The following is a 26,400-nucleotide window of genomic DNA, read 5'->3' as shown; positions in this document are numbered from 1 at the left end:
TCTTTATGGAACCATTTCAATAGCTAGACATTGAACCAGTGTGAACCCCCAGCAACGAATGGGTTCTTCTTGTTGAGAATCTCTACTACCTGGTTGTGAATCATCTCTTTTACAAAATAGACTAATGCACAAATAAACTATATAGAATTGAACCCATTAGAAGTGCAACTTGCAATGCTCTGGCTTCAGCAAAGTGAAACTGTGTTGTTTTCATTTTTGTGGGGATAAAAGGGGGGGCATTTTTTCAGGATAAACTTCATATCACTTGTAAGAGAAAAGTATACCAAGCTCAACTGAGAGTTAATTAGATGGTGGACTTTTAAAATGTAAATTGGATCACATCACTCTACTTTCTAAAACCCTCTGTGGACGTCCCACTAAAATGCCCTACCTGAACTGTTTTCTACCCACCTCTCCAATTTCACTGCCTACCATCCTCAATGCCCTTTGTTGCTACATCCCGACCCTAGTGACCTTCTGCAGAGAGAGGGGTCAGTAAACGACAGCTCCCAGGCCAGATCCAGACTGTCACCTGCTTTGTACCCCCAAGATAAAAACGGTTTTTACATTTCTAAATGACTGGGAAAAAAATCAAAAGAAGAATAAAATTTTGTGACACAATGGAAATCATATGAAATTCTGTCAGAGCTAAGGAATGACATTCTATTGGAACACAGGCAGGGACATTTGTTTGCATATAGTCTACGGATACCTTGGCTCTCTGGCAACAGAGATCGTATGGCCGCAAAACCTCAAGTACATACCAGCTGGCCCGTCACAGAAAGAGCATGTCAAGCCGTGGCTTAGAACATCAAGCTCGTTCAGTTTAGAGTCTTCACTTCACCCCCAGAAAGGTCTGGTCCCAGACATCCTCCTGAGTACCTTCAGGTTTCATTTCACGTCACCTCTACGAAAATGCCTTCCCTCAGCCCTCATCCAAAGACCACCACCCTCACTCTTTATCCACTGGGCATTCCTCCCTAGCATGCAGCACTCTCGGAAATCTCTATTTATCCTTTTTTATTACCTGCCCCCACTCCCCCACTAGAAATAACTTCCACGAGGACAGGCACCACATCTGTCTTGTTTGCTGCAATGCCCTGCCTGTGGTAGGCACTCAGCATATACCAAATGAATGAATGAATGAATGAATGAATTTATAGCAGGGAGGGCACCAAGAGGACCATTTGGCTCTGGCTTCCTATTCCCAAACGACCTTTTAGAAAAATTAACATTTGCTGTTGCTTGTAAATGAGCTTTTAAATGGTTGCTACATTCTGTGTGTTTGAAGCATTAACTTACTAAATGTATATGTTGAATGCATAGCAGGACTTGGGAGCTCTATTTTGGCATTTCTTCTTTTGCTTCTTCTCCTCTTCCCCTTTCTTTGTCTTCTTGTAAGACATAATAATAGACTCAAAACTAATGCAATTGACCCTGTCCTGACTCATACTTGGAAAGGTTTTACAGGTCCAAATTAAGAAGTAGAAGAGAACGTAAAGGGAAGACCCCTGGAAACCAGAGTGCCTGGGAGAGACCCCAGTCAAGGGGAATGCCAAGGCGAGACACTCTAGATTTTTGGAATTTCCTGTGATAGGAGTGTTTTTGTTACTCATGGTGGGCCCAGGACCACACCTGAGAGTTCATGCTAAAGAGATGACTCAGGGTGGGGAAAGGCCACACTCTGTACCGAGAGCTACCATGTGATTAGGGGGTCAGAGCTTTGACCACCGTCAGACCACGTGAGACCAAGCTCAACCACAGAGCACTGACTGGACCAATCGCACCTACATGACAAGATCCCAGTTGAAACTCTGGACACACAAGCTTGGGGGGAGGGGTGGCTATTAGGCCCAATTGATAATATACATTGATGTGTCTGGAGGGTGGTGCATCCTGACTCCAGTGGGGCAGAAGTCATGGGAGCTTTGCCTCTGTGGACCCTCCCAAACCTCGCCCTATGTGTCTCTTCCTATAATAAAGCTATATCAGCAAGTGTAGTGCTTTCTTGAGTTCTACAAGCCATTCTAGAAAATTCTCACACTTGAGGGGGAACTGAGAATCCCCGAATTTCTGGCCCGTTTTGGTCAGAAGTGCAGGGGGCCCGGGAACCCCAGGACTTGTGTCAGGTATCCGAAGTGAGAGCAGCCCTGTGAGGATGGTGCCCTCAGCCTGCAGCACCTGCACTAACTCAGGCAAGGCAGAGTGACTCAAGTGTCGGGGGTCATCACAGCTGCTCCAAGGGCTGGAGCTGGCGTTCAGAGGGCAAATGCCTTCTGCAGGCCACAGACAACACAGTGAGTAGGGCTGGCCTGGGGGTGGGGGCAGGAAAAACGGAAGAGCACAGACTTCATCCAAAAGAGGCAGCAGCCCTCCAGCCCCCACTGATGAGTGTCAGCACGAACACCAGCCCTGCCAGGGCTTCACGATTCCAAGAGACACCAGAAATCCAAATTCATGCAATTCTCTTGATTCAATCACGTTGACAATTCAACTAAGAAAACAACAGCAGTATTCTGTTGATCAAACCAAACAGATGGGGACATGGAATGGCCTTCCAGCTACCATTTTGTTAACTCTGGACTGAAGATTTCCAATTTAATCAACATTACAGTATTTGTTCATTCATTTATCCATTTATCATTTACAAGAAAATTTAAAGTATTCTCAGGCTATGTTCTCAGCATATTTAAATGCTGAGACTACAATTTGAGAGCCTGAAAACACAGACCCTGCTTCCAAATGGCTCACCACCTAATTCGAAAAATAAGACATGTTAACCATACACACAAGCAAATCAACCTAAATGAATTTCTTAGGTTGTGTGTGTAGTCCTACTACTGAAGAAGCCAGAAATGAGCCAAATGAAATTACTGGTGATCTAAACTGAATCCTTAATGTTTTCATCACTAATTCCTATCATTAAGAAAAATGACTTTTCATGATCCTAGCAAAGTCCAAAAGGAAGAGGAAGCAAATCATTTCCATCTCAGAAACTGCCCCTGCCTGGAAGCTGGTCTTGAAGTGCAGAGAAACAAAGGTTAGGGTTGATATGTTTGACTGTCACTGCCCAATAGCTATCACTCCTATCTCTCATCAATATGGTAGTCGGGATGCCTGCAGCAACAAGTGACACAAACCTCAATAAAATCAGAAGAAAGAAAAGAGAATATATTAGTTCACATAACTGAACAGCTCTGCAATAGACGTTGTGGCTTCAGGCATGGATGGACCAAGGCTCACACAATGTCATCATGCTTGCCTTCTCACTGTGTCTTTGTGTTGACTTGCATCAATCTTACAGCTACTAGTCCCAACAAAATGTAACCTTATCTTTACCAACGTTTCCACCAAAAGTCATGAGCTGCCTTTCCTTTCAGGAAGTTGGATCATGAGCCAATCCCTGTGGCTGGCAGATGGAATATGGAGACCACCTCATGACTGGTTCACGCACCCACCTCTATAAGAGGAGATGGGGTCAGTCAAACCCCGAAAAAAAGAAAAAAAGAAAAAAAAAGTGGAAATGATGCTGCGTATGCAAACACAATTTATAGTCTACTACAATGAGAACAAATTCCCTTGCCAACCCCAGATGAAACACCCTCCTTCAGACCTTGTACAGGAGACTATTAATATTGTCTCAGAGCTGAGACGGAACCCTGTGTCAGCAATGTTCTCCCAGTGCTCACTTGACTGAGCTGCAAGCACTTTTAAAGAACTGTAAAAGGGGTAACAAGAACTACAAGGAGAGTTCTGTGACCTTTCTTAAATCCCAATCATGTCATGGACACATGTCATACACAGAAATCCATCTGACCCAGGGCTGACTTTAAAGAGGCGTTTGCTAGCACAGGGAAGCAGCCATCCCTATTTGCTCAAAGGAGAAGTTCCTTCAAGGCGGAGGACAAATAAGGTCACAGAGAGGCACATTCATCTGCCTTCCCACAGACAGCTTGCAAATAGACAGGGGTCAGCACAGCAGGCCCAGCTATTTAAAAACAGCAGCCTAACTACCTGGTAAACAAATGCACACAGGCACACAACACACACACACACAGCTGTAAGCTAAAGCATTCAGCTTCCAACCTCCCCACAGAGCTGTTAAGCAGTGATGAAAACCCATTTCTGAAAGCTGACTCCTGGGTATCTGAGTACTGGCACAGAGGTAGCTGTTTCTCCTCCAAGCATGCCAGGATAATTCTAATGTCTTCATATTAACCACTCACTGTAACATATACTCATGAGCTGCACAGGTTCTTCTTCAAATCTGGATGAATTACTAAAGCCTGGAATCTGTATTACAGACTGGGTCAGCGTTCAGCGTTTTTTTCCCTGAGAACCAAGGCCATCAGCATCCAGGCAGCTTACCGAACAAGACTGAAAACCAAGACCACCTATAACAAAATGGTTTTACTATCTGTTCCAGGAAATTACTGCCCAGGAAGATAAGCCTGTGAAACAATAAATAACCCCACTGTTTGCTTCAGGAAATTCATGAAAACAGATTGATTTAAACAAGATATTGCTCATCTGGGATAAAAGCTCACTGTGTCTTTGTGTTGACTTGCATCAACCTTACTGCTACTAGTCCAAACAAAATGTAACCTTATCTTTACCAACGTTTCCACCAAAAGTCATGAGCTGCCTTTCCTTTCTGCCCCCTTTTCAGAACAGCAGATTGCTCACCTGGGATAAAAGCTCACTTACAGAACGACAACACCAACACATACCCACACACACACATATCAAGATTCACGTCAAAGTCCTCCGCTCTGATGTGTCCATCCAATCCCCAAATCAAAAGATCCACCTTAAGCCACTTGGGTTCAGAGCCCCAACCCTCTAGATATCCATCCCTGCAATCCCTTCCCTGGAACACTAAGAAAACTCTCAAGGTGGCACTTTCCTTACTGTAGTAGGAAATAAAATGGTAGTCTTCAGGAGATGGATGGTGGCATCTCAGAGCATCTCCTTGATCCTCTCCTGTATCCAGTACCACAAGTAGACTGCCCTGCAAGTTACATTTCCAAAGCTCCCACATCAGCTGGTTTTAAGCTGAGTTGGGCTGATGAAAGCTGCTGTCAGGAGACAGGAGGGAGGAAAAGAGAGAGAAGCCAGGGCTTTTATGCCCTTACACTATGCTGGGGGAGGCCTCTCAGGAGGTGGCAGATGCACCTTTTTCATAGCAGCTCCTGCAGGACCCAATAGTCCTGGTTTTCTGGCCTCTGGGAACACCATCTCCTCCCCAGGAACTTTTGTCTCGGAGGTGGCTGCAGCGTCCTGCTGCTGACATTTCTGCACTCCCTCGCCTTTCCCAGTGTGACTCTCAGCCTCTCTATTACTTGTGTAAGCAATTCCTTTTATTAAATTCCCTGTGCTAAAAATATTTGAAATCCTTTCTGTTTTCCTTTTAGACCCCAAGCGATAGATAAATAATTCCACTGGGGAAAAATAAATGAATGAAATAAATCTCAAGCATCTGATTTCCATAACCATCTCCTCCCATCATCACCTCTGCCACAATTCCCACAGTCTGTGCCTCAATCCTGCGCACTAGACTCACCCGGGGGGCTTTAATCTCGACCCAAGTCTGGGTCCCATCTCATATTTAAAAAATCAGAATATCTGAGTCTGCTGCCTAACATTATAATTTCCTAAAAGTTTTTGTCTGAGACGCAGAGAACTGGAAAAAGCATCTCTCCCATTCTCACAAAATTAAGTTACAAAATAAAGTTTCATAAACACATCCAAGAGCTGAGGCTGCAGGGAAACCAATTACCCTGAAATCCAAGGAAAGACAGCCCTCCAAGGGGAGCAGCAGCATGGGCCCTGGCTCCCCTGCAGTCAGACATGGGGGCAGGAGACTCCACGTGCCACAGGAGCAGGCTCTAGCAGAACAGGTGGACAAGTACAACACCAAATGGGGGATTGTAGCAAAGAGGCAACTTTTAAAAATATGTCAAATGGAAATGCAAGAAATAAGATAATAATGATGAAAATTTAACACAGGAATGGATGGAGAATAGATCCAATGAGATTAACAGAATAAAGATGGCCAAGGAACGAATCGGCAATAGGAAGACAGATTAAGGGAAATGATGAAAACTGAAAATACTAAGAGAAAAAAAAAAATAGGAGGTGAGGAAAGAAACAACAGAGCATCCAAGACCGGTGGGGTAATATGAAACTGTCTAACATACATGTAATTGGAATTACAAGAGGAGACAAGAGAGAGAACAGGTCAGAGGAAATATCTGAAGATATAACAGGCTGATAATTTTCCAAAAATAACAAGACATAAAACCACAGAGCCAAGAAGCTGAGAGAAACTTGAGAATAAGATTTTTCCCTTTTTTTTAGAAAGAAAGAAAGAAAACACCACCAGCAAAGTATATCTAGACATCATATTCAAACTGCTAAAAAAAACAAAGAATAAAGAAAAAAATTTTTGAGGGCAACTAAATAAATAGGACACATTTCATAAAGGACAAAGATAAGAATTAAAACAGACTCTGCGTCAGAAACTATATAAGCAAAAAGACAGACAGAGGTATCGTTCAAGTACTGAAAGAAAAACCGTCCACCCAGAATTCTCTACTCAATGAAATTATCTTTCAAAAATGCAGGTGAAATAAAAATACTTTCAGAGAAAAAAATCGGGGAATGCAGTTCCATCTGACCTCTGACACAATACATGGTAAAGGAAGTTCTTTAAGCAGAATGTGTTACCAGACTGAAACCTGGGTCTACACAACAAAATGAAGGCTTCTGGAAATGGTTAATATGAAAGTAAATATAAAAGCCAGTTTTTCTTACTTTCAATTGTTCTACAATATAATTCACTGTATAAAACAAAAATAGTAACAATTTATTGTGGGTTTATAGCAAATGTAAAAGTAAAATGACATTAATAGCACAAAAACTGAGAGGGCAAAATTGGATGTACACTGCTGTGAAGTTCCCGCACTATACATGAAGGGATATATTATTTGGAAGGTAGAGTGTGATAAATTAAAGATCTACATTGAAAACTCTAGGGCAATCAATACAGTAATTTTTGAAGTATAAATAAAAACCCAATAGTGGAGATAAAACAGATGTATAAACAATAGTGCACTAACTCAAGAGCAGGCAGAGAAAGATGGGGGAGGAACAAAGAGCAGACAGAACAAATAAACAAAATTAGCAAGATGGTCGATTTAAATTCAACCATATAAAACTTATATGAAATGTAAATGAACTAAACACACCAATCAAAAGACAAAGATTGTCACAGTAGATAAAAAGCAACACCCAGCCATATACTGTCTACAAGAAACACACTACAAATATAAAGCCATGAAGTGGCGTCTTCTGGTGCGGCAAAGATTTTTAAGATTATGACAACAAAAGCTATTCTATAAAAAGAAAAAAAAATGTTAAAATGGATTTCATCAAAATCAAAACTTCTTCTCTGAAAAAACACTATTAAAAGAGAGAAAAGGCATGCTATAGAGTGAGAGAACGTATTCTCAAATCATATATATGTAACATACTATAAAGGCCTTGGATACAGGATATACAAAGAACTCTCAAGACTGAATAAGACAACCTGAATTAACTGCCCATTTTTAAATGGGCAAAAGATCTGAATAGATACTTTGCCAAAGAAGATATACAGATGGCCAATAAACACTCAAAAAACTGTTCAACATCATTCATTGTTGGAGAAATGTAAATAAAAACCGCAATGAGATACTACTACCCATGTATCAGAATAGCTAAAACAAAATTACAACACGGAAATATCAAGTGTTGGAAAGAATGTGAACAGCTGGAATCTCATAAAATGCTGGCAGAAGTGCCAAATGGTTCCACCATTTTGAAAAACAGTTTGGCAATTTCTTATAACATTAACATAAACATACCGTATGACCTAGCAATGTCATCCTAGATATTTACCTATGAAGAAATAAAAATGTGTTTGGACAAAAACGTACACCCAAATGCCTATAGTGGCGTTATCTGTAACAATCAAATCTATTAAAAAGCCTGATAGCCTTCATCTGTGAATGGATAAACTGTGGTGCATCCACATCATGGAAATACTACTCAGCAGTAAAAGGAAATGCACTACTGAGACACACAACAAGCAGGATAAATATCCAACGTATTATGTTAAGTGAATTAAGCCTAACTCAGAAGGCCACACACTGCAGGATTTCAATGACAAAACATTCTGGAAAAAGCAACTCTACAGTGACAGAAAACAGATCGGTGGTTGCCAGGGTCTGGGGTTGCGGGTGGGTGGTTAGCTCTCAGAAAGCAAGAAACTTTCCAGAGTGATGGAAATGTTCTACATCTTGATTGTGGTGGTGGACAATCAAGTGTGTACGTTAGTCAAAATTCATAGGATAGTTCAATAAACAGGTGAATTTTATTCTATGTAAATTATACCTCCATTAACCTTAACTTGCCACCACCACCCCAAAAGGACACTTCCTCATGAGGTTGTAATGTTTCTAATTCTCACATGTAGCCCCAGGTCAGTCACCGCCTTAATGCTTCCACACATGGACAAACCCTTCCTGAAGGACTGTGCTCCACCGTCCTCAGCCTGGGCTGCATGCTGCAATCACTTAAGGGCTTCCAAAAATACTGGCGTTGGCTCCAACACCAGAGATTCTGAATTCACTCGTCTACTGTGTGACCCAGGCATGAAAAACCTGTAAGTTCTCCAGAGGATTCTGGTGTGCAACCAAAGTTGAGAACTACTATTCTGAAACAAGGTTCTTCCAGCATTATTGCTCATGTAACTCCTAAAAGAAAACTTTAAGAACTATGTGCCCACTTGAACATTTTAAAACTGATAACCAACGTTTTCATCAGTTTCAATAGTTGCTAAGGATGAAGTTTCTAGTGTATTGTAAATCTTGACATTTCAAAATTAAACTGTTACATCATTCTTTTAAATGTATCCATTGGAATATAAATAACAGAATGGTTTGACACCCACCACCAACCATTTATAAAATACATGAAAAACTCTTCGTTAACAATCAGAAATGTTACATTGTTCCTTTTTCTCTTTCAACTCCTATTTCCATTTCAATTTCCTCACAGAACTCTATCCCATTGTAAAATACTTCTGTCCTTGACAGCGAGTTTTCCATCCTCCTATTAAACTTCCCTACAACAACAAAAATACGTAAGCATATCGTCCTCCTTGCCAGGCAGCTGACAAGTACCACCCAACGGGCTGGATTAACCAACCCCAACTTCCTCACTCACCACTCCGAGGCCAGGAGAAATCCACAACCGAGGGGTCAGTCAGGCAACGCTTCCTCCCCGAAGTCCGGGGCTCCTCGGGGTTCCCGGCCTGCGCACTGGCCTCGCGTCTGGCGGCAACGGGGCCTCCCTTCTCCTCCGGTTCAGCTGAATTCCCACTCAGCTGACTTCAGGCTCCTATCCGCGTCCTCTTTTTACCGACTCCAGGAATCCCGATTAAAACCACCCCATTCCCTTGGGCCACATCTTAACTGAACCTAACACCTTGAAGAGATCCCTGTTAACAACGGGTTCTCACACAAGAGAATGCTGACTGCAATTAGGAACATGTCTAAATGTGGGTACGAAATTCAATCTAACATATATATATATATATATTTCAACTTTTTCAAGTTTCTTCTCACTGTAAAACTCAGTATTCAAAAATTTCTTCTAGTTGGATCTGTTACAATTATTATTGCTGCACAGTCAAAATGTCAAAACAACAAATAATTTTTACAATAAAAAAGTAAATTTTTATCGGAAATGCATTTCTTAATGAGGTATGGGGTGGGGTGTTATGCTGACTTGATCAATGACTTGTCTTATTGGACTCGGGAACTCTGAAAGTTTTTACAACATGAGGAAATTAATCATAGTAAGATACTAGAATGATGAGAGATGAGAGGTGTGCTTCTTTTGTAAAGTCAGAGAAGGCTTTTGTTTTCTTTTGTTTTATTTTAGTGAAGATAGACAGTGTCGACCAGGAATTAATTTAGACCAATCAAGTTTAAGAGAGAATCCATGAGAAGCTGAGGATCTGGAAGCGGATTCCCTTTTAAGGAGCCCATGGGCAAACCTGTTGGGAAGACTGCATCGCCACTCATTCATACATCCCAGTTTAAAGGGCACTGCTCTAAACAAATAATATAACAAAACCATGCATTGAGCAAAACCAAGCGGTTCCTTGAAATTAAAGGTAAACATGATAGAGCAGGGATTGCAAATTCATACAGGGCATGGGCCAGGGGGATAAATCAGCAAGGAAAGCACTCTGGACTCTGGAAACCAGGGCACTCTTGTCTAAGCTTCACTTCCTCATGTTCGATGGAGACCTCGGCACAAAGCACGATCGCTCACCTATAATGAACACCGTAGTTCAAGCCCAATAATAACGGTGAAGAGGGGGAAAAATATAATCAGAGTCAGCAGCAGCTCCGCATCGTGAATCAATTGTTGCCAAGCAGAAATAACAGCCTGGTGTTGCTCATATTTCAAGAGGAAGATCCACATTTCTATAAAAAATCTCCTGATTTTGAAATACTGACAAGATATTCAGCTTTAACCCACATTGTGGAAGCCACAAAAAATACATATGCAGGCCACAGTATGACACTGATGTTATCCGTCAATCAAAAACCACACCTCGGATGGCAAAGTACAATAAGGAGAGCAGATGGCAAAAAAATACTTTTATTCTCTATCTACTGAGGACATGCTGCTTCCTGTGACCTATCGCTGTGTTGCTTTGTTTTACATCCTTTAGATTTGTGCAGACTACTTTAAAATGTAAATTGAAAACAACAATACCAGTGTCCTTTTCCTATTGAAAATCTCTTTAATGCATCCAAAGCAATTCCGTGAAAATTACTTTAGGACACTGTCTTGGTTTCCTAGGTCTGCCATAACAAAGTACCACAAATTTGGTGGCTAAAAACAACAGAAGGATGTTGTCTCACAGTTCTGGAGGCTGGACGTCTGAAATCAAGGGGTTTCTGCAGGACCTCCTTCTCTCTAAAACCTGCAGGGGAGAATCCTGCTTTGCCTCATCCGCGTCTGGTGTTGTCCGGCCATCCTTGGGACTGCCTGGCTTGTAGATGACCACTCCAGTATCTGCCCGACATCACGCACCCTTCTCTCTGGGTCTTTCTTGTCTCAGTCCAAATTTCCTCATCTGATAAGGGCACCAGTCAGACTGGAACAGGCCTGTGCTGGTTTGGATGTATTATGACCCCAAAAATGCCATGTTCTTTGTTGCAATCTTGTGGGGACAGACATATTAGTGTCCCTAGATTGGAATCCTTTGATTGAGTGTTTCCATGGAGATGTGACTCCAACTGTGAGTGAAATGTTCGATTGGATAATTTCCATGGAGGTGTTACCCCGCCCATTCAGGGTGGGTGTTAATTAGATCATCAGAGTTGTATAAAGAATTCACGGACAGAAGGACCGGAGAGCAACTGAGAGTGACATTTTGAAGAGGAGCTTCAGCTAAGAGAGGACAAAATGCCCCAAGAGCAATAATTTGGAGAACGCCATTTTGAAATGCAACCTGTGAGCAAGCAGATGCCAGCCTTGTGCCTTCCCAGCTAAAAGAGGTTTTCCGGACGCCATTAGTATGGTGAAGGCATACTTGTTGACGCCATAGCTTGGACACTTTATGGCCTTAAGACTGTAACTTTGTAACCAAATAAACCCCCTTTATAAAAGCCAATCCATTTCTGGTATTTTGCATAATGGGCAGCATTAGCAAACCAGAACAAGGCCCCCCCAAATCCAGTCTGGCCTCATCTTAACTAATCACATCTTCAAAGACCCCATTTCCATATAAGTTCCCATTCGTGGATTTGAACGTTGGCGGGGAGAGGAAGGGACTAGTCAACTCCCAACAGATAGTAAAAATGTGGCTTTTGGCCCAAATGCACGTTGCAAGCATCTGTCCTTTCTGAGGTTTAAATACTTGGCTTTCTCTAATACCAGAATCCCTTAGAAATGTTTTCCTTCATTGTTTTAAGGTTACATTTATCTGCACAAGAGGCAAAAACCAACTCCCTCATGGTTATGACCTAATTAAGGAAATCAAGCAAAACGCTTTACTGGAGCCAGATATGCAGAACTTGAAGGGATCAGGCAGAGCTCATTTGCAAGCTGCTTTTAGATTGCTGTGCATCACAACCACTGCTTTCCCTCCTCTTTTTTGACACCATTCCCCTGAAACTGGAAATAATATTATTTGAGATGTTCTCCCTTCCTTTCAATATAATTCTCAGTAGTTTCACTGATGTCACATTTCAAAATATTGAATGCTTGTAAAACAAGCAATTGTGTGTTTTGATGCTTGCTTTTAACAGCTCATAACGCAAATATTTATTCACAACAGTAATTTCCATTGTGCATAGTTTTTACATCTAATTAAGGACTCTGAAAATTTACATTCATTGAAAACAGAAGCTTCCATTTCATTAAAACAAACATTCAAAGAGTAGAGTAACTTCTCAGAGAAGATGAAATTCTGACCATCCAAGCAGGAACAGAGAATTCTCTTGAAGGTTAAATATTAGAGAAAATAAAACAAGCACTTAAATATTAACTTTAAAATTATGATGACTCTAGAGTGTAGTGCCGCTGTTTAGTTGGCCACCTGAAATCCAATGCCCCTTTTTGGTAATAGTATTCCAGATTATTCTAGGCAATCATCTCCCATCTCCTGTTCTCAAGCCAAGTGATTTGGGTGGGGTCTCACTCCAGGTGCCAAAGCAGGAGACCATGTCTAATCTCAGCCAGTCAATCACCTCCACCTGGTCAGGGCGATTGGTTCAGAGAGGGCCCATGGACAGTGGGCCTGTAAGAGGCAGCCCAGAACTGTAATCAAGCTGTTAAGAGAAATGCTTGTTCTTTCCCCTGAATTCAGGACTATGGAAATGTCATCCTTAGTTGGGGATCTATCTTTCCTGAACAAGGGACAGTATGTCTAAGAATGGAACCAATAAAGAGCCAGTGGAGCTGAGAGGTTCCAGGTCTTTGTGACACTTTTCAGCACCTGGATCAAGCCTTGCCTGATTCCACTGATGACCCTAGAATTCAATTATGTATACTAGCACATTTCCTTTTCCCTTTAGGAAAAGACTATTTACCAAATACCAATGTGCTCCTCTGTATTTCCCCAGCCATGTCTCTAGCTGCTGGCCAACAGCATGTGGCACAAGAAATGAAGCCATTTCCAAATGTGAACTCCAGTGCCTCCCACATGACCTCTGTGCCCTCTCCCCTCCTGTTCAGCTGAACTTGGAAGCTGGATGTTCCAAATGGCACAACTACAAAAGGAAGAGGGCTCACCGGGACTCTCAGTGAGTAAGACGCTGACATGTGCACATTTATTTATTACTGCAACATAGCTAGTCTTAGATAAATGAAAACCAGGTGCAACTCTTCCATCCATCCAATACTTTCATGAGGATTCTCTTATATTTTGCTTCATATTCCAAAGAAATGTCCTTGCGGCTGAAACTCTGCTTTGAGCTCTTTCTTTACAGCATCTGTTAAGTGCTGACTGAAGCCAGGGCAATCTAGAGGCATTTGAGATGATAAAATGTGGAAGGAATCCTCCTCCTAAGGGCCTCCAGTTTTAAGGAATTCCTTGAATTTCTTGAACCTAGTAGAGTGAGGAACTGCCAGAAAAACACAAACCAGCCAGTGCTCAAGGGCATATGGATCCAGCACCACAGAGGAGATGTGAAGGACACAAAACAAGGGTCAGTGTTTCCTTCTTATAACCCACTTGGGAAGTGAAAACTGGCATATTCTAAAATGACTTCACAGCCTCAGTGGTATCAACAATCGGTCTTCAGGTGAGAATGACTGTGGTTACACCGACTGGCACACTTGGCACCAGTTCTAAGCCCTCGGATGAGCCTCTTTGAACTGAAGAAGCTGCAGTTCCATCAACAAGGTTGGCAGGAATCTCTTGCAGCAAGGCTTCTAGATCTGCTGAGCTCATGCACCCATTTGACATCTGTGGACAGGCAATGGGCATTGCCAGGAAGCATCTACCCGTGAGGCCAGTCCTTCTTACCGATGCAGTGCCGGGGTCCCTGGTTGTTTGGGGGCAGCCTGGCCAGAGGTTGTAGTGTCCGTGCTGGAGAACCATGAGTGCCGAAAGGAGTGTGGCCATATTGGGACCTGGGCACTGTGTTGGGACTGCTCCTGGTCATGATGGCTCCTGCCAATCAAGCCTGGCCCCCGTGCACACAGAGAACCTATACACCACCTCACACAATCGAGGGAACCCTGCCCACCAGAGTGGATTCTGCTGTTGGCCGGCAACTAAGAACTGTGTTCAACACAGGAAGGGCACAGTTCATGGAACAGAGATTGCTGAAGGGTTCTTAAGGGGAAGTCAAGGAAGCCTGTCCTTCCTTTCTCCATCTGATTCAATAATTTCTCCATACCTTTGTTATGTTTCCTATCAGAGGCAATTACAACTGCTCAGTTCCCCCCATTTGACTGTAATCTCCTTGCAGGCAGAGCTGATTTCACAGTCATCTCTATATTCTCAGAGCCTAGTTCATTGCCTATACAATTTGTCTTTCAAAAACAGTTGGGTAAATACATGACTCTTCTTCCTTGCCAATACTAGAGGTATTCCTGGTTGGAGATAAAATGGGAATGAGCTTGAATGCCTCAGGCAGGCATTGAAGAATTCCACAAATCGGGGAAGAATTCCTCATCCCCTATTAAACTATTCAGCTCTGCAGTGGTGATTCCTAAATGTCATGTCCTTGAGGGGGCTTACTCTTCCCAGTGGGCTAACCTGCACCAGTTTTCTTTCCATTTTCAGGTGTGACGTCCTTTTTCTTCTTCACCCTGAAGCCAGTCTCTCTGTCCCCACACTACCTGTTTTCTGAAGTTCTCTCACTGTAGCACCTGCTGTAAGCAGCTCTGGGTCTTCCTCCTGATCGCAGGCTTTGTGGCCTCATCCACTCCAACCCTTTGCCCTTTAGAGTCAAGGCCGGCTCAGGGCAATGGACCACACGCTGAGAAAAAGAGCTTCGGGGCATCATCGAAAAGCAGTAACTCACGTCATGAAGAATGGTGAGCAGTTTTCAAGGCATCCCGGAGCGCTCAGCAAGCACCATTTGGTGTGGCAGAAACGGACACTGTTAAGGGCATCAAGTTTCAAAGAAACCAGCCCTTTCCGATCCCACCAAAGCCAGTGTCGGGGGACAGCCCTTTGGAAAAGAATTTGGCAGCAAAGTCTTACTCATAGTTTTCGAGACACTAATTAAATATCTGTGAATCTATCTGAGGAAGTAACTCAAAACAAAAATGATGCACAAAGATACTAATTTCCTTATAATGGTGGAAAAACTAAAAATTATGTAATTGTCTAGTAAGAGCAAAAACTGATAAAACTACATGACAAGACTGGGCAGACTTTAAAAATCATATTCATGATAAATTTCTATAATGTGAAGAAGTGATTCTATAAACATGTTAATTGACAAAAGTTGAAAATAGATGATGTACACTGCATCTAGTGTGAACACAACTGTTTTAGAAATTCATAGAAAAACAAATAGAATGAAATACATCAAAATGTGAAGCAAGTCATCTTTGGGTACTGAGACTATTTATTTTTACCTCGCATTCACATCAAACATAATCTGAAGTGGCTTAGAAAACATAAATGCAATGGGATAAAATAAGGAGGTGAGGAAGCAGAAAGAAAGAGAGAAAGAACAAGGGTAGGAAAATAAAGCCAAGGACAAAGTGTATTACAGTGCATATCTTAAGTTCCTACACTTATAAATAGCAAATTTGGCTCTGAGCGTCCTATGGGTTGAAGCAAAGGCACACACATCATTTTTTCCCAATAAATTTCAGTGTTTATATGAAAAAAGCAAACTAGTTCTCAGGACAAATACATAGTTTTTTCCTCTGTTACTAAGGCCTAAGAAAATTTTCTCCAACATTTCTTAGAAAAAGGAAAATCTGTGTTTCAATAGAGAATGTTCTAAAAACATTTCTACAAATGTTTCTTGAATATCCCTAAATACTGGGTGGGAACCTAATGTCAAAGTATAACTCAATTTAAAGAAACTTATGGGGGTCTAGTTGCATCAATTTCTGGAGTTCTGGCTTATCTGGGGGGCGGGGCTTGGGGATATTCCTTCTTTGTGTTCTTCTCCTTCTCCCCCTCCTCCCCACCGACTCCCTTCTGGTCATCCTGCATTTCTCCTTCCTACATTTGTAAGCCTTCCACACCTTCTCAAAATGTACATGTATGACTTTAAATTTTGAATAGAAAAGAACATTTTTCCCATTGGCCAACAGAATTGTTTAATGGAAATGGAAATCCAATCTGCTCACACCCAGGCTCTGTAGCTTCCCCTTGATTCCTGAAAGCCCATGCAGCCGTGTGAGCACTCCACAGTGTCCCTGGGGCCCAGCTCCAGGATCACCTAATCCCCGCTCTCATCCCCTCCTTAAATCCCTGCTAGCAGGTCCCTCCAGCAGGCCTCGCAGCCATTGCTTGGAGGCACTCAAGATAGAGTCTGATTTCTCTTTGCGTAACTGATCTTTGAAAGGGCTCCTTTTGTTGACTTGGGCTAGTAATTTCCAACTCTTGTGCCTCAATTTTCCCATCTGTAAAATGGATAGAATAATAGTCATAGGCTAGCAATGGGGATGAAATGGGTGAATAAAAGGAAAACTTTTAGAGGCCTGCCTGGCACAATATGAGCATTCAGTGAATGATACTGAAATGAACTAATGCCATTATGATTTCTTCTGAGTGAGAAGGACCTCCCTGAAGCTCCCCTGTATTCATGGGTCCTGCCTCTGCCCTCTGAAGCCACAAAGGGCAGGGCAAATCCTTCCTTAAAAAGGAGACTGCCATATAATTAAAGGAAAACTCGTTCCAACTGAACACAGAATTCTTTCAACATTTCTTGCTATGATGAGATGGCTAGGTCTCTCACATTCTGCATAAATTACAATTTGCCATTGTCCTCACCTTTAAAGGAAGTATTTCACATTTTGCAAAATCCTCTGGGCTTGAGCTGACAAGGGCCATGCAACATGGCGAAAAGTCGCTTGCCCTCATAACTGCATGAATCGAGCAGACAGTGGAGAGCTGCCTCTTCTGGCCACCCAGACTTCATCTGCACTTGCGGTCACCATGCCCTGATTTTCCCCTGGGGCCCGGCCATCCCCTTCTGCGCGTTCACATCCTGCACTGGAGTGCTGCACTGGAAGGCCATCCCTGGCCTAAGAGGATGGCACCTCAACGTGACAACCAAGCCCTCCAGGGTTAATCCGAAGGCTGTGCCTGCAGCGGGAGGGAGGGGTACCCACTGCTCCCCACCAGCGTGAAATGAGGTTGGGGCACCTGGTCTTTACACCGTCACGATGGCCAGGCCTGCCAGAGAGTGGAGCAGACCCGGGGGAGTAGAGCTGAAAGTCGGAGAGAAAGGACCGAGAGGGTCCTGGTGACATCAGCAGAGCCGTGGACCACCCGGGCCACCTGCACCTGAAATTAGCCCACCCCTGGATTTCCAAGTCACTTGAGCTAACTTTTTAAGCGGCGTGTAACATAAAGGAGTCCTGACGATATACAGTCTAAGATGATTTTCAACATGGATGCAGCGAGATGATGACCCAGAGCAAAGACGACGATAAAAATAGTTATTACTCAGTAGAGCCAACGAGCTGCCAGACCTCGAGTCCGGGCTCCACAGATGTAAATGCCCCGCGGAGCCGGCCTGCTGGTTTGGTTTCTGTGCCTCGCTTCCTCAGCAGACGCACCACCCCACTGACTCCTCCTACGCTCCCTTTCCTATGAACCCCGAGTCTACACACCAGCTGCTCGCAGGCCCCTCTCACTTGGCTTCCCCAGGCAGCATTCACGGACCTAGGTTCACCATGTTGCAGGAACCCAATCACCTCATGTGCTGGGTGGCTCCATCCTCACTGCTCCTTCCCTACGTCTAGTCGTCTGAAGTTCAAACAGCCTCCATCTGTTTCTCAGCCAGCCACGGACACACATGCTCCCAGGAGAAGGGAAATGGAGTCCCAGGTCGAGACCCCGGAGCCGCCCTCAGGTTGGCAGCGTGCCATCTGCCTGAGGCTGGGGTGCCACTCAGGCACGCTCCCCATGGTGCCGACGCAACTGCCGATTGGGTGCGAGTCTCGCCCCCTGGTTTAGTGAGCAAGAAATGCCACCTGCACCCAATCTCTATTTGGAACCCCCATTTCACTTGGTAGCAAAACGAAGGCTCTGTCAATACTGCCCCCTCCCCAGCAATTCAGGGATTGCTCCAAGGGGTGTGAACAAACCCCAGCCCTCAGACAGACTCAACTCGACTACAAACCTCATTTACCTGCATGACACATGGTCTCCTGCGCGGGTCCATGCCAATCCTGGCCATGCCTTCCTGGCCTTGACCTGGGGGCCTCCTGGGGGGGACCGGGCTCCCTCAGTCGTGCCTGCACCTCCTCGGCTGACCAGAAAAACATTCTGCTCCTCTCAGTGCCCCACTGGGGCCCACTGCCTGGTCACCACAGACAAGCCTGCGTCCTGCCTCTCGCTGGGCTGTCTGGGGCAGGGCACCTCGAAAGCACAGGAGCACCCAAACCGCCTCCAAGCCCTCCTCCACTCACTAACAGGAGTTCCAACTTAACAGAGGAAAGAGAGAAGCCAAGGAAACACATGTTCTTCTAAATCTTTGGTCTTTCTCTGGACAAGGGCTTTGGAAATCGAAAGTCAGGAATTTGACGTTTTTGTCCTGTGCTTTCTGCTGCAGCAAGAGAAGGCAGTGGCCATGTAATTTACCTGCCCCAGAGCAGATGACAGGGGAGCAGGGAAGCAGGGGACCTGGCAGGAAGGGGATGGGGGAAGTGGGAAGGGCAGGCACCAGCATCCGTTCCCACAGCACCCTTGGAGCTGCCTCGGGCCCCAGGAGAGGCTCCCAAATACCCTGTGAAACACAGCCAGCCCTTTCATCAAGTAAGCCCCCCACCCCCACCTTCCAATATGGATCTCCCGAACCAAAAACCAAAACAGAAAACAGCAACAACAGCAACAAAAAGAAATCCAACTGACATCTTTTCTTAGGGACTGCTGAGGGAGTTTCCTGTAACTTAAGAACTTAGTGTCACTCTAATGAACAAAATGGCAATATCACTAAAAGTCAGAAACCTTTGTGGCCTCCTGTCTTTCCAAACGTATGTCAGACTCTCCTTTCATTTAAATGCCCTGCGTCCCCCTTCAAGAGACAGAGAAAAGTGGATATCTGAATCCTCTTTCAAATGGATTTTTCACCTCCGTTACTGCTGTCATCCTGTTCTGAATATGTAGACTTAAATTGCTTTTCAAATGCCTGTTACATGTTTGTCTGCTTTTAAGTTCAAGGGCCTTCCTCTCCTGTAGATCCTAAAACAATTTCTGGAAGGGTGGGGGAGGGACATCTTAGGGGATCCCTGCCCTCTATCTGGTAGTGCTCCCTATTTCATCCTACAATCAGATTTTCTAAAGTAAGTGACAGAAACAGTATAAAACAATTCTGAATCTTTGGTCTTATTTCACAACAAATCCATGCTTGTCTCTGATCACCACTTCTCTCTCCTGGAGCCCCCACAGTATTCTTTCAATAATTCATTCAAGCTTGTTGTCTGACATCACCCATCCATATGTTCACAGAATCCAACATTCTCCCCTTAAAATAGGATGACTATTCATCCTTCTTCATTCTGCATGCTGCTTCCTCATTCTTTACAATTCCCTGAGGAACACTCCAGAGCTGCCCAAGGAACACTCCAAAGCTCTTTACGTTCACACAGACTGGAGGCCACGTCTGATTCTCCCCAACCAGGACTCCTTGAATTTTAGGTAAATGGATGAATAAACAGATCCACAAACCACAGTTCACTGAGAACATCCATGTTTTCCAGTATCCTGGTCTACAAGACGAACACATACCACTCCATCAGGTAACCTCTTCAACCTTCTTGACCATCCTGGAACTAAATTCTGTCTTTTCTGAAAATCCCTTTCCATATCATCCCCAATTACTGTTGAGTCATGACATTCATTAATTTGTGCACTCAAAAAACATCAAGGGCCTACCCATCCTAGACTGGGCTAAAATACAAATCCAGGTGGGCCCTATGCAACCACGTGTGTTTGTTAAGAGGTAGGCAGTGGGAGATTTCACACACAGAAGGACACACATACATGACAGCAGGAGGACAAAGCACAGAGGGCGGTGAACGTGCTGTCCTTGAAGTCTGAAGGGATGCAGCCGCGAAGCCAAGAACTGCCGGCAGCCGGGGAGGAAGGGATGGCTTCTGGCCCGGAGCCTCTCGCCAACACCTTGATTTTGGCCCCGGGGTGTTGACTTTGGACCTCTGGCCTCCAGGATTCAGGGAGAATACACTGCGGTTGCTTTACGTCACCAAGTCTGTGCTAGTCATTACAGCAGCCATGGAAAGCATGCACGTCCTCTGATGAAATCCACTGATGTCCCCACCCCACATTTTGAGTGACTCCTCGGTGTGGACACAAATGGCAACCAGATCTTCACCATCCACGGGACACCGATGAGGGAAAGAGGGTGCGATCCCCACCACACCAGGACAAGCTGGATAGACCAGCGAAGCAGGCCTTCCTCCTGACACCGGCACAGTCTGTCTCTACTCCAGGCAGCCGTTCCCTGTCCTCCCCTTCACACGGGGCACAGCCTTCCGAAGTCCCTCCATCCTGGCGTGTTCCCACCCTCCTGTCGATACTCCCCCACCCCCACACACTCACCCAGTTAACACAGACCCGTGAGAGCAGAGGAGGGCAACCCTCCCCAGCTGCTCTAAGTCAAATCCCAATGGCCTGCAAACACAGCCCGTTCTGCCCTCGGAGCACATCACACTCGCGAGTTACGTCCTTTGTGTAACTCTTCTCTCTCTCTATGGACGGCAAGCCCCACAAGGGCAGCTACCATATCTGTTTGGCTTTACTGCTGGTGGCACAATGTGGGGCACATGATAGGTGCTCCAAAAGCAGTTAGAGGTATAAAATAACAAAGGGGGGGTGAAGGAAATGGGAGGAGAAAAGGAGGGGGCCATTGCTGAATACAGCACTGTCAAGCTTCCAACCTAAAAAAGAAATGGAGACATGATTTGTGCCAATATGTCACTACAAAAAACAGTTTAAAAAAAAAAAAAGTGTATGTCCTCACAGGCTTGTCCATGAAATGTTCAGAGCAGCCAAAAAGTAGAAAAACCCTAATGTCCATCAACTGGTGAGTGGGTGAACAAAATGCAATACCGTTCAGCCTAAGAAGGAATGGCCTCATGATCCACCCAACGACAAGGGCAAATCTCAAAACATGATGAAACAAAGAAGCCAGACACAAAAGAGTAGCTGCTGTATGATTCCATTTTTATGAAAATCAAGAAAAGACAAATTCAAAACATAATGGAGGAAAGCAGATCACAGTTTCCTGGGTCAGGAATGGGCATGAACACTGACTGCAGGAGGGGGCACTGGTGAGTTCCAGGGACGACTTAGATCTGCTGTATGTTGAGCATGGCGGTGGCTACCCAGGGGTGAGCTTCCTGGAACTCATCACACTGCAACTTAAAATGTACATTTTATGGTATGTAAATTATACTCCATTAAAGTTGATTTTTTAAAAATCTAGAGGAATGGCTGGCAGTAAACGTCTTGGGTCTAAGGACAATTTAATGCAGTCCTAACCCTGTGCTCTTACAACACTTCCCAGTAGTTCCAATGGAGCTCTGAATTCTCTGAAAGCACATGGCCTTCCATAACTGTTGAATGAATAGATTTATGGTTGGATGGCTAGATGGAGGAATTAATGGATGAATGGATAGATGAATTCGAAATATAAGCTTCTGCAATAAGGTATTTTGAGGTTTTTTGTTTTTTTTTCATTTTTTCTTGGTTTTTAGAATGGAGCTAAATTAAACATCTTCAAACTTGGAATTCTGTCTTTCTATGCATATAGATTTTTATCGTTTCTTTTTTTGTATACATATTTAATCATATTTTTTATTTAACTCTTCAGTGCAAAAAAAAAAACAACACTAAACTTATCTCCCCATCCCCGGCCTTTTACTCTCTCTCTCTCTCTCACGTGTGCACACACACACCTCCCACAACTTCCTCGCTCGTGGATATTCCTTCCTCCCCGGAACAGCCTGGAGAAGGGACCTCCGTGAACTAAACTCCTTCAGTCCAGGGCTGGGGAGAACATTTCCCAAATTAAGAGGTGATACTCTGTGCCCCGATGCTTCACTTCTAACCTGACAGGCAGCTCTAAAAGTGGACACAGGCTTTGGGCAGGCAGCGCTGCTTGGTATGCTGGCTGTCCCCAGCTGGGTGCTGGAAGGTGCTAAATTCAGGAACATGTGGCTACACAGCTCCTTTCTCAGTGCCCCAGGGCCCTGAGTTTCTGCTTCTCAGGGCATTTGCAAGAGAAAATAATGAGGATGATGGAGGTGAGGGTCGTGACAAGCAGCCTAAATATGGCAACCTTCCTGAATGTGTATTTAAAAATCACCTTCCCCTAAGCACCTCCAGACTCCTTCTCACTCATTTGTCTTCTCAGCCCACCCTCCGTGCTCCTGCCTCCCCCCACTCCACCCCCCTGAGCTAGCAGCAAGGGGTTCAATGCACCAGCAGGATGGTAGGATGGCACCCTCTCTACTTCACGTCCCCAGAAACATCAGACAGTAAACCTGACACACGTGCTCTGGCAACTTGCATTCGTTCTCCAGAAAAGGTCTGGCCCATATGACAACTTTGCTGGGGAAACTTTTTGTTTCATGGCATAATTCCTGGATCCCAAGGGAATAAAACTACCAACAATGAAATTTTTCTTTGATTTGTTTTTTAAAAGATGAATACAGGGGTGGGTTTGCTCTGTGACTAATCATTTTCAGCTCATGAAATTTAAACACATAGAGTCCAAGGACATTAGGTTGTACTTTAATGGTTTATTCAAGGATCCATATTTTGAGAGCACTAATACAAATAAAGTTAAAAAACAATGCACTGAAGCAGAGATTTAATACTGTATTTGGCAATAATCTCCATTTTGCAATCAGTCCCAGACAAATTAGGCATTGTGTCTATGTGTGCATTTGCTTCCAATTAAAATTCTTTAAAATGCAGTCCATACTTGGTTTGGAGTTGGTTTAGAACTTTCATGGGATCAGAGATCCTCAGAGGGGAGAGTGATTTGAACACAATGGAATAAGAACTAAACCGTCCCTGAGTTTACAAATCATATCTGCACCATGAAATTCCATTATAAACAATGTGATGAAATTAGGGGGTGTTAAATTTGTTCTTGTTCTCTGGCATATTTTGAATAATCATCGAATTACACCGTGCTCACTGCTGTGCTAATTGCTGATTCACTTTTGGGCTCCCAGGCTGAGCTGAATTCTCTAAATTCAACACCCACACTATGTCAGATGCTGGGCTGAGGGTATCACTTCACAAGCTGATTTTGACCACCTATGGAAGATTTTGGCCACCATGTCACCGAGCAGCTCATTTAAGGATATTTTCAGTGTTTCCACTTGAAAAAGTACAAAAGTATCAGGGGAAATAGAGTTCTCTTCAACACTGTTCAGTCTAGTAAAGAATCAGGAACAGAACTATGTACAGAACTGAGAAAACACTATAGTTAGGTCATATTTACAAAGCTATTCTGTACCTTTCTTAATAAAACCTTGTTACTGCAGCATACAAACAGGAGACATTCTTATTATAAAACCAAGTGACAACCAATAAAAAACATGCCTTGTAGCGATATTCATGTCTGTTGGGTTGTTGTTGCTGTGGATTTTTTTTTTTTTTAACTTCACATCTGCCTGGGTTGGATTCACTGAATTCATCACTTTTTCTTTGGTTTCTTCTGCACATCACAAATCCCTAGAAGCTCGGGTCTTATAGATTGCTCTAACTCAGAATTAGAAGATGTGTATCCATTACAAATGTACTTTAAAAGACAGCCGGATAGGGTGAGCAAGGCTTTCTCTCCCTAAATCATCACAGCACAAAATCCCAGCAAGGGAGCTGTCCTGATCTACTATCAGATTCAAAGCAATGTAAAGTCAGAGGTTCTAGAAGGAGTCAAAGAATATGAAATGCATGTAATTAAACGTCTCTGTGCTTGGTAATCGGCTCTGAAGCTCTAAAAGAGGAGAGCTCTCATCTTGGAAATCTTCACAGCAAAGTCTGTTTACAGGGATTTGCAGCAAATCTGATACTGCTAAGAATCTCCACTTTCCTCTCAATATATTTCTCAGTAGGAAAAGGGAGCTTGGGGGTAAAACCACACACACAGAGAGTTTCCGATCAATAACAAGAAAGAATTGCTGGCACTTTCTACAATCTCCCGTGTGAATCAAACCATTTCTCTTAAAGGAATGACAGTCCTGAGCTTCCAAACTTGCTTTTCCAGTGAAAGATGGGATGCTGATGGAAGAGAAGAGGAGGGGAGAGGGGGCAGATACAGAATTCCTGGCTGTCTCACAGGCCCGGTGTGATACCTCAGGTTACAAGTTAGGGTTTAAACTCCCCCATTTACCTGTGGGGATGCTGTCCCCAAACAGCAGCTTAGGAGAGGTGAGAGCCTCCAGGTGGGCTGTCTTAAAGAGACTCAGGGCCACTTCTACAGAGCTCATCCAGGTTCACGATTTTAGCCGCCTGCCTGTGCTGCAGGAAAGAACCTTCCCATACCACAGGGGCACTCCAAAATCCTCTCCTAAGAGGTTAGTGGCAGCAGTAAGAGTGAACACCGACTTCCAGGAATCTTCCAGATCTTTTCACGCTCCCTCCCCTGATTACTAGCTCAGCCATCCCAGAGGCCACCTTTCCTTTGAAAGGTCTCCACAGCCCAAGCCCTCCAAGGCCCTCTATTTATTCAAAAGGTATTTCTGGTAGACCGAGTCCATTTTTCCCGTGTTCCTTTGCAGTTTCATCTAGGGTCTCCTACCCAAGTCCTCCAAGGGGCACCTGCAGCCAAGGGGCCGCCTAGAGCCTTGGAGGCTACACGCGCAGTCGTGCACGCAAGCGCGCGCAAAAACACACTGCACACACCCACGCCCTCTCTCCCACCCCCGCTCCATCCACGCACACACTCCCAGCAAAGTTAGACCTGAGGGCAGAAATACTGGCAACGTCCCCTCACCTTTGGAGAACAGGGCGGCCAGGCTGATGAGCACGGAGGACCAATGGTGCCACAGCGTCCCCATCTCAGACGGAAACATCCTGGAGACCCGATGCGCAGATCCTCTGCTCCCCGGCGCCGTCTAGGCGAAGAACAGGCGGTCGCCAAGCCCCTGGAGGTCCGGAGCGCAGGCCGGAGCACGCAAGAGCGCCCGGCTAGGGGCCTCAGAGGCCCCAGCGCCCTGCGCCTGCCTCCCGCCAGTCCATGGTCCGGCCAGAGGCGACGACCGCGCCCGGGCTCTGGAGTTGCTCTCCGAAGTCCCACGCGCGCGCAGGCTACCCTACCTTCCTCTTTAGCCCCCAGCGGTAATTTTGTTTGTTTTTAATCCATGAGGATATCTCCCTTTCCTGTTCAACCAAGCACAGAGGATCCCCGGGTGGCCCGGAAAGGGGAGCATGCAGGAGCGCAAGGCTCGGGCGCGGCGGGCCCGCGGGAGGCGGCTCCGGGACTGGCTAGCTGGCGCTAGCGGTGGCGCTGGCGGCAGCGCGGTGGCGGGGCTGCGACGCGTGGGACGCAGGCAGAGGCTGCGCGGAGGCCCCCGGCCGGGGGGCCCGGCGCGCGGGACGGCCCGGGGCGCCCTGGCGCAGAACCCCCATCCCGAGCTGGCGGGCGCGCTCGGACGCCTAAAGTTTGCTGGGGTGGAGCTGCTCCCCGCGCCGCCGCCGGGGCCCGCCGACCCCCGCCCGCCTTCCCAGGACCCGGCTCAAGCTCCCGGCTCTACGCGCGTCGAGCGCACGGCCGGCTGCGGGAACGCCGGGCTGCCCCGGGCGCCCAGGGGAGGCGGGCCAGAGGTGCGTGGAGGAGGGGCCGCCGGCGCGGGGACCCGGCTGGCCGCCGCTGCTGCCACCTGCCAGCCGGCTCGGTGGCCCCGCTCCGCACAGCTTGCATCCGGAACCTAGGCGACCGCCACAGTGCCCTGTGTGGGGTTGGGTTTGTGCCTGAAAATTCTGTCTTTTTTAAAAACGCCCCACCCTGCCGGAGTGACAGCTGTGAGCCCCAATCCGCAAAGTAGATCCCACCTCCCCCTGGTCTATCCGCACCCTCCGCCCCTGTCACCCCGCCCTGTCGTATGCGAACGGAGGGGGCTGCTGGGAGGCGAGCACAGGCCCGGCCA

General features: G+C 45.2%; 1 protein-coding gene across 1 annotated transcript in view; it reads right to left on the bottom strand.

Moving 5' to 3' along the window:
- The window catches only part of TMEM132D (transmembrane protein 132D), a 675,237-nt gene extending 649,676 nt beyond the window's left edge, over nucleotides 1-25,561 (bottom strand). Inside the window, exon 1 of the mRNA XM_037817364.1 lies at nucleotides 25,248-25,561. Within this exon, the coding sequence (XP_037673292.1) occupies nucleotides 25,248-25,326 (79 nt within the window). The 5' untranslated portion in view covers nucleotides 25,327-25,561. The remainder of the gene's footprint in view (nucleotides 1-25,247) is intronic.
- Between the last annotated feature and the right edge of the window lie 839 nt (nucleotides 25,562-26,400).

This window comes from Choloepus didactylus, chromosome 23 (genome assembly GCF_015220235.1).
Source record: "Choloepus didactylus isolate mChoDid1 chromosome 23, mChoDid1.pri, whole genome shotgun sequence".
NCBI classification, from domain to species: domain Eukaryota; kingdom Metazoa; phylum Chordata; class Mammalia; order Pilosa; family Megalonychidae; genus Choloepus; species Choloepus didactylus.
The sequence above is the reverse complement of the archived record's forward strand: the minus strand, read 5'-3'. Positions and strand labels throughout refer to the sequence as shown.